At 63.5% G+C, this 13,769-nt stretch overlaps 3 protein-coding genes across 9 annotated transcripts; 2 read left to right on the forward strand and 1 right to left on the reverse strand.

The window, feature by feature from the left end:
- The first annotated feature begins 1,482 nt into the window (after positions 1-1,482).
- FOXH1 (forkhead box H1) lies at positions 1,483-3,351 on the forward strand. 2 transcript variants are annotated; one of them, XM_044244738.1, is made up of 3 exons: positions 1,483-1,794; positions 2,181-2,246; positions 2,335-3,351. In XM_044244738.1, exons 1-3 carry the CDS (start codon positions 1,498-1,500, stop codon positions 3,166-3,168), a joined length of 1,197 nt encoding a protein of 398 aa, XP_044100673.1. In that variant the 5' UTR covers positions 1,483-1,497; the 3' UTR covers positions 3,169-3,351. The 2 variants fall into 2 exon arrangements, with proteins under 2 accessions (XP_044100673.1, XP_044100672.1); XM_044244737.1 differs by having other exon boundaries at positions 2,142-2,246; positions 2,335-3,350.
- Positions 3,279-10,434, reverse strand: KIFC2 (kinesin family member C2). 6 transcript variants are annotated; one of them, XM_044244734.1, is made up of 18 exons: positions 10,300-10,434; positions 9,980-10,061; positions 9,639-9,799; positions 9,383-9,521; positions 9,114-9,238; positions 8,967-9,032; positions 8,755-8,883; positions 8,318-8,395; positions 8,087-8,201; positions 7,901-8,010; positions 7,394-7,502; positions 7,148-7,305; positions 5,321-5,425; positions 5,120-5,241; positions 4,906-5,029; positions 4,647-4,776; positions 4,296-4,552; positions 3,279-4,215 (listed from the first exon to the last, which is right to left on the reverse strand). In XM_044244734.1, the coding sequence occupies exons 1-18, from the start codon at positions 10,396-10,398 to the stop codon at positions 3,961-3,963; spliced, it is 2,364 nt and encodes a 787-aa protein (XP_044100669.1). In that variant the 5' UTR covers positions 10,399-10,434; the 3' UTR covers positions 3,279-3,960. The 6 variants fall into 6 exon arrangements, with proteins under 6 accessions (XP_044100669.1, XP_044100668.1, XP_044100666.1 ...); XM_044244733.1 differs by having other exon boundaries at positions 8,755-8,901; XM_044244731.1 differs by having other exon boundaries at positions 4,296-4,776.
- A 519-nt stretch (positions 10,435-10,953) lies between these two features.
- On the forward strand, positions 10,954-12,925 carry CYHR1 (cysteine and histidine rich 1). The gene is made up of 3 exons (XM_044244740.1): positions 10,954-11,477; positions 11,613-11,901; positions 12,120-12,925. Exons 2-3 carry the CDS (start codon positions 11,809-11,811, stop codon positions 12,603-12,605), a joined length of 579 nt encoding a protein of 192 aa, XP_044100675.1. The 5' UTR covers positions 10,954-11,477; positions 11,613-11,808; the 3' UTR covers positions 12,606-12,925.
- The last annotated feature ends 844 nt before the right edge of the window (positions 12,926-13,769 follow it).

A 13,769-nucleotide genomic window follows, 5' to 3' on the forward strand; every position in this document is an offset into this window, starting at 1 on the left:
ATCTGTGTCTGTCAAATAAATAAATAAAAATCTTAAAAAAAAAAAAAAAGTGTAATGTTGCGGGGGGAGGGGCACTCAAGAAAAGCCGAATTCTTGGAGTAGAGTGGTACAAAGTGTGTCCCTGGGCTCCTGTGGTTTCCCTTGGGTCTGGGGACCATGACACCAGCACCAGCCACCACTGCTGGTGTCCTGGGCCCAGTACCCCCTTGGGCAAACTTGCTGGTAAAGGGCAGGGCTGGTCTTCCCTTCATGGTACAGACCATAGGCCTTAACTAAAAATCCTTGATGGATCAGATGGCCAGAGAGAAGGGGAGGAGACAGAATCGGGTCTGGGAATCAAGAGAACCAGTAAGTCTCAGGGCACCTGCCAGAGGCACTTTTCTGGGACCACACTTCTGAGACAGGTCCTGTTCCTGCTAAAACCCTCAGAGGTTATAGGCAGGCCTGAGCAGAGGATGCTCGCCCCTCAGGCCTCCCCAGTCTTGAGCCTCCACTCTCTTCCCTATGCCCCTCCTCCACTCAGGCCAACCCCCACTTGCCTGGGGAACATCTTCTTCTACCTAGAGGAAGCCCCAGGGCCCTGTGGCTCCTTGGGAAGCCTTCCTGTGTACTCACACAACACACCTGTGCTCTCAGTCCTATCCAGGGAGAAGCCAGGTGGTCCTTTCATGCTCCCCTGGACAGGAACTATGACCCATGAAGCTGTATCCTCAAGGCCTGGCCCCAAGAAGTGTCCAGTAAACCCCTCCAGCTAGGAGACCTCTTCCTCTTCCTACAAACACACCCAAGAGCACTCCCCAAGTGCCCCGAAAGAACGAGGGACATCCTCCTGGATAACAACATTTAGAGCTCTGGGTCCAACGGACCAAAAGAGAGAAGGGAGGTAAGCCTGCCTCCAAAAAGTCCTCTGGAGCCAGGAAGAGCCAGTGAGGTACATCAGGGAGTAAGGAGAGCTGGTCAGCTCCCGCTGTTAACAGGCACCAGGGAGGGGACAAAAGAGACCTCTTAGGCCTTGGGAATCCACTGGGGACCCGCAGCAGCCCCTGCGAAAATTACTTGAATTAAACGTGTCCCTATTTTGTTCCCGCGGTTTCCTCCAGGAGGCCCTCCGACGACCACCTAGGTCCCGGAAGCTACTCAGCCTTGAACTTTGGGCAGGCCCCACCTATTCTTGGCAGGTCAACTGTGGGTAAATCAACCCCATCAGCTCTTAAATGGGCGCCTGAAGCCCAGCCCAGCCCAGACAGGATAAAGTAACCATAAGTCACAAGGCCCGTTCCAAAGGCTTTTCCTTCCAGCTTGTAGGGGGTGCTGAAGGCAGCCCAGGGGTGAGGAATGAGGCCTGGGTGGCCGCCTGCAGCCCCCACTGGAATCCTCCCTGCCCCTCCCTTCCAGATTAACTGAAACCTGCTAATTGTGGCAGCCCTTGCATGCTCCCCTCCCCCACCGCCTATTCCTCCCTCCCTCTGCCTCCCTTCCCCTCCCCCTTCCATCCGAATGATAAAGGGTCTGGCCCGCCAGGACCGCCGGCCTCAGGCCCCCAGCCTTTCCTCACCGCGCTGCCCCATTGCCTTGCCTCCACGGGGCCAGGCCCCTGCCCAGCTTGCGTGCCTCCCCTACATGGGGCCCTGCAGCAGCCCACGTCTGGGGCTTCCTGGGTCGGACTCGTCCTCCCAGCCCCCCAAGAGGAGGAAGAAGAGATACCTGCGGCATGACAAGCCACCCTACACCTACTTGGCCATGATTGCCTTGGTGATCCAGGCCGCACCCTCCCGCAGACTGAAGCTGGCCCAGGTGAGAGGGACCCCCATTTCCCCTCACACTAGGGAATCGGATCTTTCGACAGACCCGTCCCCCACCTACTCCGAGGCTCAGACTCCGGCTTCGCTCCCCACCTGGCCCTGCCCAGCTGAGCTCAGTGCTGCCAGTTCAGGCCTGGGCACAGGGGAAAGAGCGGAGGTGCAGAGGCAGGACCCTTCCCTCGGGGCTTTTTTCCTTCCGTCGTCGACGTGTTCTGGGGGGTGGGGGCGGGCAAGTCCCCTAAGCCCGGCTGTGGGGGGAGGGGCGGTGCTGGCCCCCCGCCCACTGCGTCCCGGCTCGCGGCGCACGGGGCCGACTGGCCGATTGGTGGGTGGTTTCAGATCATACGTCAGGTCCAGGCCGCCTTCCCCTTCTTCAAGGACGACTACGAGGGCTGGAAGGATTCCATCCGCCACAACCTCTCCTCCAACCGATGCTTCCGCAAGGTGGGGTAGGGCGAGGGTCGGAGCTGGGGCGGAAATCCTGTGTGTCTGGGGTCGGACGGCCCCACTCAAGCCTCCCCACCCCCTCCAGGTGCCTAAAGATCCCGCCAAACCGCAGGCCAAGGGCAACTTCTGGGCAGTCGACGTGAGCCTGATACCGGCCGAAGCGCTGCGGCTGCAGAACACCGCCCTTTGCCGGCGCTGGCAGAGCAGGGGCACGCGGGGAGCCTTCGTCAAGGACCTGGGCCCCTACGTGTTGCACGGCTGGCCCTACCGGCCGCCCAGTCCCCAGCCGCCACCCAGTCCCCAGCCACCACCCAGTGAGGGCTTCAGCATAAAGTGTTTGCTAGGCGATCCCAGGGAGGGGGCACCACAAAGCAGCCCAGGTCCTGCAGGCTCTGGGCACAGTGGGGAGAAGGTGATGCCCACTCCACCCCTGCCCTCTGAGAGGCCTCTGTGGCCCCTCTGCCCTGTTCCTGGGCCCAGGAGAACAGATGTGGAGACTTCCCAGAGGGGAACCAGCAGGCCCTCGCCCCTCTCCCCTGAGCACAGAGCCTGGCCCCTCCACTTACTGCAAGGTTCTCCAGATCCTGGGGCGCTGTCTGGTGGGAGTCACAGGGCCTCACTTTGGGGGCAGCTGCCCACCTCTTACTTGCCCATCTACACTCCCAATGTGGTGATGCCCTTGGCTCCAATACCGCCGCCCACATCCTGTCCCCAGTGTCCACCTTCAACCAGCTCAGCCTATTGGGGGGTGGCCCCTGAAAGTCAGGGTCCCCCAGGGCTGCTCTGGGATCTAGATGCCCTCTTCCAGGGGGTACCACCCAACAAGAGCATCTATGATGTGTGGGTTAGCCACTCCCGGGCCCCAGGTGCCTCCACCCCAGGCTGGCTACTCTCCTGGTACAGCCGGGGAGGCTCCTAGGGCACGGGAGCTTTCCTCTCCTTGCCACCCCTGGCTTGTTGGGGAACCAAGGCCAGGAGGTCCAAAAGGAGTTGGTGGCCACGGCAGCCTGAAGCATCAGGCACCAGCGGTACTGGGAATCCATGCTGTTTATTGGACTGCCCCCCCCCAAAGGGCTGTGATCCAGCGGGCACCACCCTGGCTGGCCCTGATGGTCGTCATGCCTCCCTTACCCCCAGAGACAAGACTGGAAAGAGTGGGGGCTTTGCTTGCGGCAGCCCCTTCCTGATCCCACTTCCTCTGTCCGTCTGTCCTTCTTTCTACCCATCCATCACCGTGTGTCACTTCCCCTCCCTGGCTCCGGGCTGGGGGGAGGGAGGACCTAAATCTCAGCTCCAGCCTCAAGTCCTGTCCTCCCTCATCTGCCTGGGAATGAGGTAGCAGCACCTTTTTTGGGAAAAGGAAATCAAAATCCTACTTGGTTTTGGTGGTGGTCCTGGGGAATGGAACAGTAAAGGAGTAGACAACAATTTAATGCCAAGTCTGATTTTTTGTGATGGGGTGGTGATTGGGCTAACCACTTGGCGGGGTCCACCTCCCGCGGGTCTGGCATCCCCCGCTGTGTGCCGCGATAACAGCAAATGGTGATAAGGAGGGAGCGGAGGGCCTGGGGGAGGGAGGGTCAGTTCTGTCGCTGCGCTAAGTACTCCTCACTCTTGGGTTAGGGGAACCAACTTGGGGGGAGAGGGGGTCTCAGAGATCAAGGAGGTTGTGAGGGTGTAGGAGCTCTGTCGGCAGAGGTGCGAGTCCAGGCTAGGAGGACACGTTCTTTTGGGTCCCGAGAGCCGAGCCGGAGTCGCTCTCCGCGCCGGGACTCGGAGGGCTGCCGGGGGACGGCGTGGGCGTGCAGGGGGTCCCGGTGAGGGGCGTGTCGGTGCTGAGGGAGGAGGGCGTCCCAGAGCGCGGGGCCCTGCAGCGCCGGGCGGGCCCCAGCTCCACTCGGCCCACGCGCTCGGCGAACTTCAGCGAGCACACGGTCTCCCCCAGGTCCTCGGGCCGCGTGGAGATCTGCGGGGGAGCGGCGCTGGTGGGCGGGCCCCGAGGCGGCGGGGGCTGTGCCACCCGCCCGCCGCCCCGCCGCCGCCCACCTGCAGCAGCAGCACCGCCGTGGCGCCGGGTCCCAGCGCCGGCTGCAGCAGGCGCGTGAGCTGCGAGTCGCGGAAGGGCACGTGTGGCCGGCGGGCCCGCAGCGCGGCCATCACGCCCCCCAGGGCCAGCAGCGAGCGATTGATGGTCCGGGCCTCCCGCAGACGCTGGGCGCCGTCTCGGTCTCCCCGCGACGGGCCGGCTGCCCCCGCCTTCCAGGCACGCTCGGATCCCGCCAGGTCCACCAGATGCAGCGTGCCTGCGGGGGCGAGCCAGCCCGACGTGGAGGGATCCCTGGTCTCGGGTGCTGTGAGCCCCCACGACCCGCGGGGCTCGGGTGCGCGCCTCGGTACCTGCGGTGCCTGGCCCGCGCGGTGGGGACGCCGCGCGCAAGGTCAGCGTGACCAAGGCATGCGACCGAGAGCTGTGCCGGTTCTTGGAGGTGGCGGCGGTGGCCCGGTTGCTCCTCCCCAGGCTCAGCATCTGGAGGGCGGAGCGACAGGACCTGCCCGCTGCAGGGTCTGCGTCCATAGGTGGGAGCACAGGCGGGGCCTCGGAGGGCTGCTGGGAGGTGGGAGGGGGCGGGGGTGCGTTGCCACTGGGCAGCCTTACCTGGTGCAGCGTCTCCAGGTTGGGCACATCCCAGTAGGTGAGGCCAGCCACCTGAATGCCCCCCTGGCCTGCTGGGCCCTGCCTCACGGCCAGCCGCTCAGGAGGCCCTGGGGCTAGGAGATCCCTGATGAGAAAGGGAAGGGCTTGGTTTCCGAGGTTCCCACGAGAACGGAAGAGCACAGGCGAGGAGAAGGCGCTGTAGCAGGGCTCTGACCTGACGGCCTCGTTGTAGATCTCCACCATGCTGAGAGTCACGCGATGTTGCCCTCCGGTCCCCATCTCCTGGAACAGCGACTGCAGTGCCCTAGGAGCTATGCCAGGGTCCTCAGGTGGGCCCTGGACAGGGTGGGGCACCACATCAGACTCCCATCCCAGCCCCTGGCCCCAGGAGCCACCCAGGGTCTCCCCTTCCCACCTCCATACTGTAGGTCTTGCCTGTCCCCGTCTGACCGTAGGTAAAAATGCACACACTGTAGCCACGGAGGCAGGACAGCACAGCTGGTTCCAGCTCCCTGAAGACCTAGGGGTGGGAGGGGTGGGGGGGTCCTAAGCCCCAGAACTGGGACAAAGAGCGAACGAAGCTTGATTCCGGGAGGATGGGTCTGGGGGCACGGTGGAAGGGTGGATCTCCCAAAAAATTAAGGAGGCTCCCTGGAGGAGGTGGCATTTACAAGAATTTGCCAGCAAAGATGGGAAGGAACGCAACAGAGAAAAGGAGCAAGCAACGTGGAGCACTGGGATTCCGAGGGCCACTTGGGAGGCCCAGGGGAGCAGCACTCAAGGGCCCATATGCTGGGCTTGGCTGCCAGGTTCCAACTCCAGGTGTGCTGGGAAGCAGAGTGCATGGCATCCTTCTGGGCTAAGGTTTTCGCTCGCTGAGGCGATGAGTACAGGGCCACCTGTCGCAAGAGGTCAAGGGGAGCGTGCGCCTGAGGACTGGAGCAGTACTCGGTGCATAACGGGTGAGCCCGAAAGGGCTCCCCAGCTGTGCGGGATGGTGGATGCCAAGCTCACTGGGACCCTGGCCTGCAAGGGTCCACGGAGAGGCCGCTGAAGAGCAGGTGGCACTGGGACCCGGCTCCTGTCGGCCTCCAGACCCAGCAGCAGCCTTTTGAGCAAAACATGGCCGGCTCTTGTGCCCAGAAGGTGGCTGATACCCAAGAAGCCTGCAAGTTCTGCTCAACGTGTTCATGGCTGGCAAGGAGGACAGAACCCAGAAAAACCATGAGCTCACTAAGACTGTGACCAGAAGGAAGCACTGCGGGTGACCGATAGGGGGACTCTGTGCCCTGGCACGGATGGCAAGCACAAGTGAGCGGGCTCAGTGAAATATGCCTTTGGCTCCTCTGTTCAGACACAGTGAATTGGAGGGCCCTGTGCAGAGGACTGCCCAGAAGACAGCAGACGGGACCTGCACGGGGCTGAAGTTTGGGACGCAGGCTGAGACCAGGGGTGGCATGTGAGATAGAGAGAGAGGGTGAAAAACAGCTGTGGTGCTCCAGGAAGTGGGGGAGGGCGCCCTGGCCATCCAGCAGACCCTCTCCTCACACTGTGTCCCTGCGAGGCCAACACAGGTCTGCTTGCTCCCTCCCTTATGCGATCGCCTCTGGTTCCTGAACTCTGGAGAAGTTCTAATGGCAAATTCCATGTGGACAGTGACAGGGAGTGTATGAAGCAAGGTGGTGAGCGGTGGGCAGGAAAGGGGAGGAGGGAAGGAGAACGGATCTATAGCGGGTCTGTAGCGGGCAACCAGAGAGCAGAGTCTGCCCCGCTGCCTCCTGCCTGCCCTCACAGCCGCCTGCTCCACCAAGGCCCGGAGAGTAAGCAGCCGGCAAGCCTGGATGGAGGAGGCTACAGCCCTGTCCCCATCACAGCAGCACCGGAGCCGCGCTCGGCAGCCAGCTCCCTGAGCAGTGGCCATCATCTCAGACAAGATCATTTTGCTTAGTTTCCTGGTTAAAAAAAAAAAAATGCTTTTTCAATTGTTAACCTTTCTGTTAAACCAGCAGGCTTATTTCCACTGGCACTGCAGAGCTTGGTCAAATGATGCAAAGAGAAAATTCCAGAAGGAAAGGAGATGGCCAGCTAGGCTCTCAGTCCTGCCTCCCAGAACCTCCTGCTCCCTTCCCTTCAATGGGTGGAGTTCAGCCACTGGGAAGGCAAATGAAGGGGAACCCAGAGCCTCTTCTCACTCAGGGGCAGTAGGAGGGAAGGGCAGCCCAGACGGAGGGCAGAGCATCACCTCCTCCTGGCTGGCCTCTGGAGAGAAGACCCAGTCCAGGCGGAAGCGACGCTGGCGCCCTCGATAGCAGGTGGTGACCGTGCCACTGGGGCCAGGCTCCGAGCTCACCAGGCTGGAGGGTGTCCCTGGCCTCAACCGACACAGCACACGGATATTTCCTGGGAGGGAGATCACATCAGTGGTCTGCCTCCCAGGCCCGAAAGCATGGGGAGGCCCCCCTTCCTCCGCTGTCCAAGCCTGCCATACCCTTGAGCTCCAGCAGCCGCCCCGGGCATCCAGTCGGGGGCCCCCGCTGCTCCTCAGGGAGCTGAGTCCCACCCCTGCCAGCTGACAGTGCTCCCAGGGCCCAGGACACCTGGTGGAACAGGGATGTGAGGAAGTGGGTGTAGTTGAGGAGCTGGGGGTGGGGTGCTGAGAACATAACTCTCAGTGGCTCTGGGCCCCTACGGGCAGCATTCTGTGGGCCCAGGATGGAGACCCAGGACCTGAGAACAACAAGGGAGAAAGACACCTGTCTCCTGTGGGGTTGGCAACCCTGCGAGGGATTCACTATTACCCCAGTTTGCACAGACAGAAATGAGATCACACCCAGGGTGTGTGAGATCACAAGCTGTTCTGATTCCAGCGCCTACCACCCCCCTTACAGAGAGCAGCCCCCTGAGGTGGGGAGAAAGAATAAGGGGTTCCCCATGGGCGAACAGTGACCAGGCTGCCCAGAGAGTGAGTTCCGGAGAGGGGGCAGATGGTCCTGACCTGACCCCGGGCTTCACTGAGCGAACACTGACAGCTCTGGGTAAATGTGCTGACCAGGCCTCGGAGGTCCCCACAGCCCTGGCGCAGGCTAGCCATCCGTGCCCGGAGTCCTGGCGGGGAGAGCTTGCTGTGAGGGAAAGCCCGCACGCTCTGGCTTTCCCGTGAGCCCTTGGTCCCCGCCCTTACCTGCCAGCTGCCCGTGCATCTGCTGCAGCTCCCTTCGACAGTTCTGCTCTGTCTCCTGCTGGAGCTGCCGAAGGGCCCCCCGAAGGCCCTGCAGCTGCACCTCCTGCACCCCCAGCTGCCCCGCCCCACCCCACCCCTGTCACTGAGGAAACAGGGCACTTACCGGGCCTGCCTCAGACAACCCCCCTCCCAGTTGCCTCAGCCTTCCCGGCCCCTGGGCTCAGTGCCCACCTGGACTTGAAGAGCTTCTGTGGTGTCCTGGGCTTCCTGAAGCCGACCCTGGAGCTCCACCAACGCCTCTGCCTCCTCCTGCGTGTGTGTGGGGGGGCAGGTGGGCGGGTCAGCCGTGAAGCCAGGAGCCAACCAAGGGGGGAGGGCATGCCAGCAGCCCCGTTTCAGGGATGGGGACGTCAAGTCGAGAACAGCAGACTGAACTGGTCATGAGTCCCCGTCTCCCGACTTTATACAGGTCCACGGGACAGGGCAGAGGTGTCCTCCCCCAGGCACTGGTCTCCTGGAGGGGACTACCAAGGCCTGTCCACCCCCTGGGGCTCTGGCCCTGAGAGGTCAGAGAGGGTTCCAGCAGCATCAGGCCCTGGGCCATGTTGCAGGTAGCCAGGTGTTCAGGAGCCCCAGACTGTGGGAACGGGAGTGGCTAAGGAGGATACCTGGGGGGCCCTGGTGGAGGGTGCGGGGCCCCAGTGCAGCAGGAGATCCCGCATGAGGCTCAGGCTCTGCTTCAGAGCCTCGTTCTCCAGGGTCAGATGCTGGACCCTCTTCTCTGAGTCTGTCGCCCCCTGGCGGAGAGAGAAACCCTGGAGACGCCCCTGAGAGTCAGGGGTCTCTCTCCGCCCCTCCTGGAACCCACCGGACGCCTCACCACTCCCAGGCGCAGGCGGCCTAGCTCCTCCTCCTGCAGTTCCAGCTGCTGCTTCAGCTCTTCCAGCTGGGAAGGAGAGGAGGGCACGGCATGGAGCATCTCCTCCTAACCCCCCCTCCAGTCCCGGGTGCCTGCTGGACCCCTTACCTGCCCCAGGATGAGCTGCTCCAGCCGCTGCCACGCCCTCCGGTCCTCCTCCAGCTGGGGAGGGTTCTGCCCTTGGGCCTCATCCCTTGGTGAAAGGGAAGGGCTTTCTTCTCGAGATGGGGATCCTGGGGAGGGGCAGTTAAGACTGACCTGGAGGAGGGGACGCCTAGGAACAGGTGGGCATGGGCCCCCCAACTGTGGGCCACTCCGTTTGTGTGGGCTTCACTCCCTCCACACGCACCCTCTACAACGCACTACGCCTGACGCACCCACGGGAGTGGGGCACTGCCCCTCCAACGCCGGCTGAGTCCCCTGGGACAGGGCCTGCCTTCCCCTGGGGCTCCGAATCCATGCCAGGAGGGCCAAGAGCTGACCAGTCACCGTCAACAGTGGGGGGACATCGCTCGGCTGGAAAGGACATAAGAACCAGACCAGAGGAGACTGAGGTTGTGACACGCACGGGGAGACCAGAGGACTGTGCAGAGAGGAAGGGTCAGCGGGAGAAGGACCCTCAGCCCCGCTCACCTTGGTCAGGTCAGGAGGACTCCCGGAGCTCTCTTCCGCCCCCAGCTGGACGGAGAGGAACTCAGCAAGACGCACGAGAGCCTCTTCCAGGGAGACCTCCGTAGCGCGGCCTTCGGCTCCCTCTTCCCGCCCATCCTCAGATTCGGAGCACCCAGGGAGGCCTGGTAGCGGGACAGCGAGGCTCGCGGCTCACGGGTCGGAGGCCGGGCCACCGGGAAGCACCTGCTGGGCCCCTTTCCCCCGCCCCCCGAGAGGTCGCGGGCAGCCCCTTCCTCTCTCGGGCGGCGGGTTCCCTCCTGGCCCCGGGGACGCTGCGCTCTCGGCGCACCGACAGCACCTACCGACCAGGCCTGTCAGCTCGGTCCACAGCTCCGCCGTGGGCTGGTCGGGGCGGCGGCGACCCCCGCGCTTGCAACCCGCACTCTGGGGAGGGAGCAGCGGGACTTCTGAGCATCGAGTGCGCAGCTCGTGGGGCCCCCTCCCTCCGAGACCCGGGGCCAAGGGAGTCGAGGTCTCCGCTTCCAACACCACATCGGAGACGGGGTCCTCCGCACGGCTCCCCTCCCCCCGCGCCAGCACCCCGGGAACGTGCGCTGCGCGGGCCCGCCAAACCCGCTCCCGGGAAGGGGAGCGCCGGCCGCGCCGCACGCGCTCCGCTCACCTGGGCGGGGTCCTCGGGGTCGCCGGTCGCCGCAGCCCCGCCATCCCTACGGAAGAGGCTGTAGAAGATGTAGATGAGCAGCGAGTAGAAGGCGTACATGGGCGCGCGGGGCGGCGGAGGGCCCCGCTTCGCGCCGCCCCGCGTCCCAGCGCCCAGACTCCGCGCCCGCGCGCTGCGAGACCCGTGCGCATGCTCGGGGCGGCCGCCCCCACGGCCCCGCTCCCGCGGGTGGAGGGCGCGTGCCCGAAGAAAGGGGGTGCCGGAACCGGAGCCCCCGGGGCCGCACCCCGACACCGGCCCCGCGCCTCCCCCCCGTCCTTCGCTGAGACCCCAGGCTTGGGGCACCCACGGTCTCCACACACCCCCTCCTCCGAATCTTTCCCAGCTTTCTGGGGGGGACCCTATCTCCCTCGCCCCTTAGAGCACACAGCCCGTGGGAGGCCAGGCTGTCAGCCCCACGTAACTCCCTCCCCTCATAGACCCGCCCAGACCCGCCCAGACCCGCCTAGACCCCGCCTCCCCTCTCAGCCCTGTCCGGCCCCTCTGCCAAGCCACGCCCCCTGGAACAGCCCCTTCCCTCCCAGCTCCTCCCAGAACCCGCCCTCCCCTCTCAGCCCCGCCTCCTGCAACCGCCCCCCCCAGCTCCGCCCAGAATCCCCCTCCCCTCTCAGGCCCGCCCAGACCTCTTCGCAGCACCGCCCACACGCCTCTCAGTCCCGCCCACATCCCCTAACAGCCCATCCTCTCCCCTCACAGCTCCGCCCACGACCCTCCCCTTTCATGGGGCCTTACCTTCACAGCCCCTCCCCTCACTACAGATCCCTCCAAACCATCAGCGTATTATATACCTCAGTCGTGGGACAGAGCTTCCTCCTCCTAGTCCCCTCTCCGCCCTCACAACCTCCTCCGGCTCTCCTAGAACTCCCCCTGCGCCCAGACCCCGCCCCCTGCCGCTCTAGCCTCCACTCCTCTCGTTGGCTCGCACCCGGCCAACGCTGGGCTGGAGACCGGGCAGCAACCGGCGAGCCGGGGAGCGGAGGAGCTAGCGGGCGGGCGACTCTGGCCTACAGCTCGCCTCTGCGTCGGGGCCTCGCAGCTCAGCCGCCGCTGAGAGCCTGCGCCGTAGCTGCTTCCAAGCCCGGTTCCGAAGACGGCGCCTCCCCAAGCACAGGAACGAGGTCGAGTGGGCCTAGCGCGCGACTCTCCCCGAGGCCCGGCACCTCGATTCCAGGGCCCCAGAACTCACGCCCACCCAGGTCAGGTTCGCTTTCTCCCTTCTTCTGCCGGCCTAACTAGCTGCTTCTTCCCCACAGTTGCGTCCAGGGGTCCCAGGGGTCCGGAAAGTTTCGGATGAGCCTGAGCCTATCCCAACACTTAGAAATGGGGCTCTGGAACCTGGGAGTCCAGGAGAGTTGCCTTTAGGGCTGTGGTCGCCGGCTTCTGCGTTTTCTTCCTCTCCAAAGTTTTGGATCCCCTTCCTCTGTCACATTCACTACCACCAGAGGTGCCATGGCCCCCAGGCCTTGGAGTGAGTGGAGCACGACCCTGTCCCACCTGGCACTGGGAGTGGTGTCTCTCCATGCAGCCGTGAGCACCGCCCAGGTGAGTACACTGGGGTTGGGTAGGGGTGTGTCCCACTCCGGAACTGTAAGCACCTGCATCAGGTCCCGTTGCCCCGACCAGGGAGACGGTGGTGGGCGGCTGAGTCTGAGGGCCAGGGTTGCATGAGACCCCCAGACCTTTCCCTGCTTAAAGGAAAGCCCTGGCTTTTTTTTTTTTTTTTTTTTTTCCCACATCTCCTCCTATCCCTATACTGACAGGCAACTCGAGGGGCCGCTGCTGGCTTCCTGCTCCAGGCGTTGGCCTCTGCCACCGTGCTGGCCCCGGGGCTGGGCACAGATGAAGACTGTCTTGCTGGAGCCTGGGTGGCCACTGTCATTGGCCTGCCCCTTCTGGCCTTTGATTTCCACTGGGTGAACGGAGATCGCTCCTCTGCCAACCTGCTTCTGGGAGGAGGGATGGTGCTGGCAGTGGCCGGTGACCACCTTGGTGCTGAGGGCCGCTCTGTGGCTGGTCAGGCAGTGGTGCTGGTGGTTGCAGTAACCATCCTCATTGTGGCCGTTTTCACAACCAACACTTATGGAATGTGGGGGGGCGCGATGTTGGGTGCTGCGGGCCTCCTGAGCCGGCTGGAGGAGGACAGACTGCTGCTGCTACCAAAGGAGGACGTCTGCCGCTGGGCCCTGGCCGCAGGCAGTTGGGCCTACCACCGAGCCCTGCACACACAGCGACTGCAGTGGGAGTGATGTTTGGGGATCAAAGTGGGGCTTCTGCCCTGGCTACACCTCCCCTCCCACAGGGCTGCCCCTGTGGGCCTCCTCCCCTAGGATGGACTCTCTTGCCTCCCAAAGAGAGCTTGCTGCAGGGTTGGCTCGCGCCCGGATGGATGCCTTTGTCAGGAGGCCGAGTCTGGGCACTGTCCCTCCTCTGGCTGAGTGTGGGCACTCGCCTAGACTGGAATGAAAGAGATGGGGCCCCAGGCACATGTTGGGACCTGATGCTGGGCAGGCCATGGTTTTGGATCCAGAGAGAGGCTTGGTCTCCAATAAACCTTAGGAATATGGAATCTGCCCATTCTTGAAAGGGATGGAGGGGTCCTCCAGTGAGCTTTCTAAAACTTCAGCGCAGCAGCTGGTTTCCTTGTGCAAAAAAAGGGATGTCCTGGAATTAGCCCTGGGCCTCACTCAGCCTAACCTCCTAATGACGACCCTGTCAAGGACCGTTAGACTGAGAAGACCTAGTCCCGGGCCCCACGACCTGGTGAAGCTCTGAATATCCTTGCACAGTGTTGCAGGTAGCCCTCCAGGACATTGACCTTCACCGGCTGCCGGTAGGCGTGGGAGAGGACAAGACTATATTACACTTGTATTACAGCTAGTTGTCCTCAGAGCTCACGTCCCCTCCCAGAGCTGATTTGACATGGGCTTATTTGCCCTCTGGCCTGTGCAAGGCACGTCCTGATTTCCCAAGACCCTCACTTTCCTTAGCGGACCCCTCTTCGGTTTCCAACCCCGGGATTAGGCAGAAGGGTGGTTTAAATTCCAGGTCCGGAGCCCTTTCTCGGGGAGTACACATGCTTGGGTGCGGTGGAAAGACACCTGGTCTCACACAAGAGGGACAGGAGTGGCCAGCAGGGGTTCTCTCCCCGGCGTCTCCAAAACCCCAGTGTGGGAGGACAAAGGCGCAAGTAAACCCCGACGTGGGGGTCCATCCGAGTGGCACTCTGCTTGTGGGCCGCACCCTAGACGGACCGGAAGCGGCGCGCACGCCCCCAACCCCAGGATTTCCCCGCCCCCGGCGCGCGCCCCACCGCCGGTCTCCCTGGCCCCGCCCCCTTCCTGCCCACTTTCTGCAGGGGCAGGCCCTCGGGCGTCCTTGCGCACCCATTGGGTCTGGCGGACGTGCCGTCT

Source organism: Neovison vison, chromosome 4, assembly GCF_020171115.1.
Source record: "Neovison vison isolate M4711 chromosome 4, ASM_NN_V1, whole genome shotgun sequence".
Taxonomy (NCBI): Eukaryota; Metazoa; Chordata; class Mammalia; order Carnivora; family Mustelidae; genus Neogale; species Neogale vison.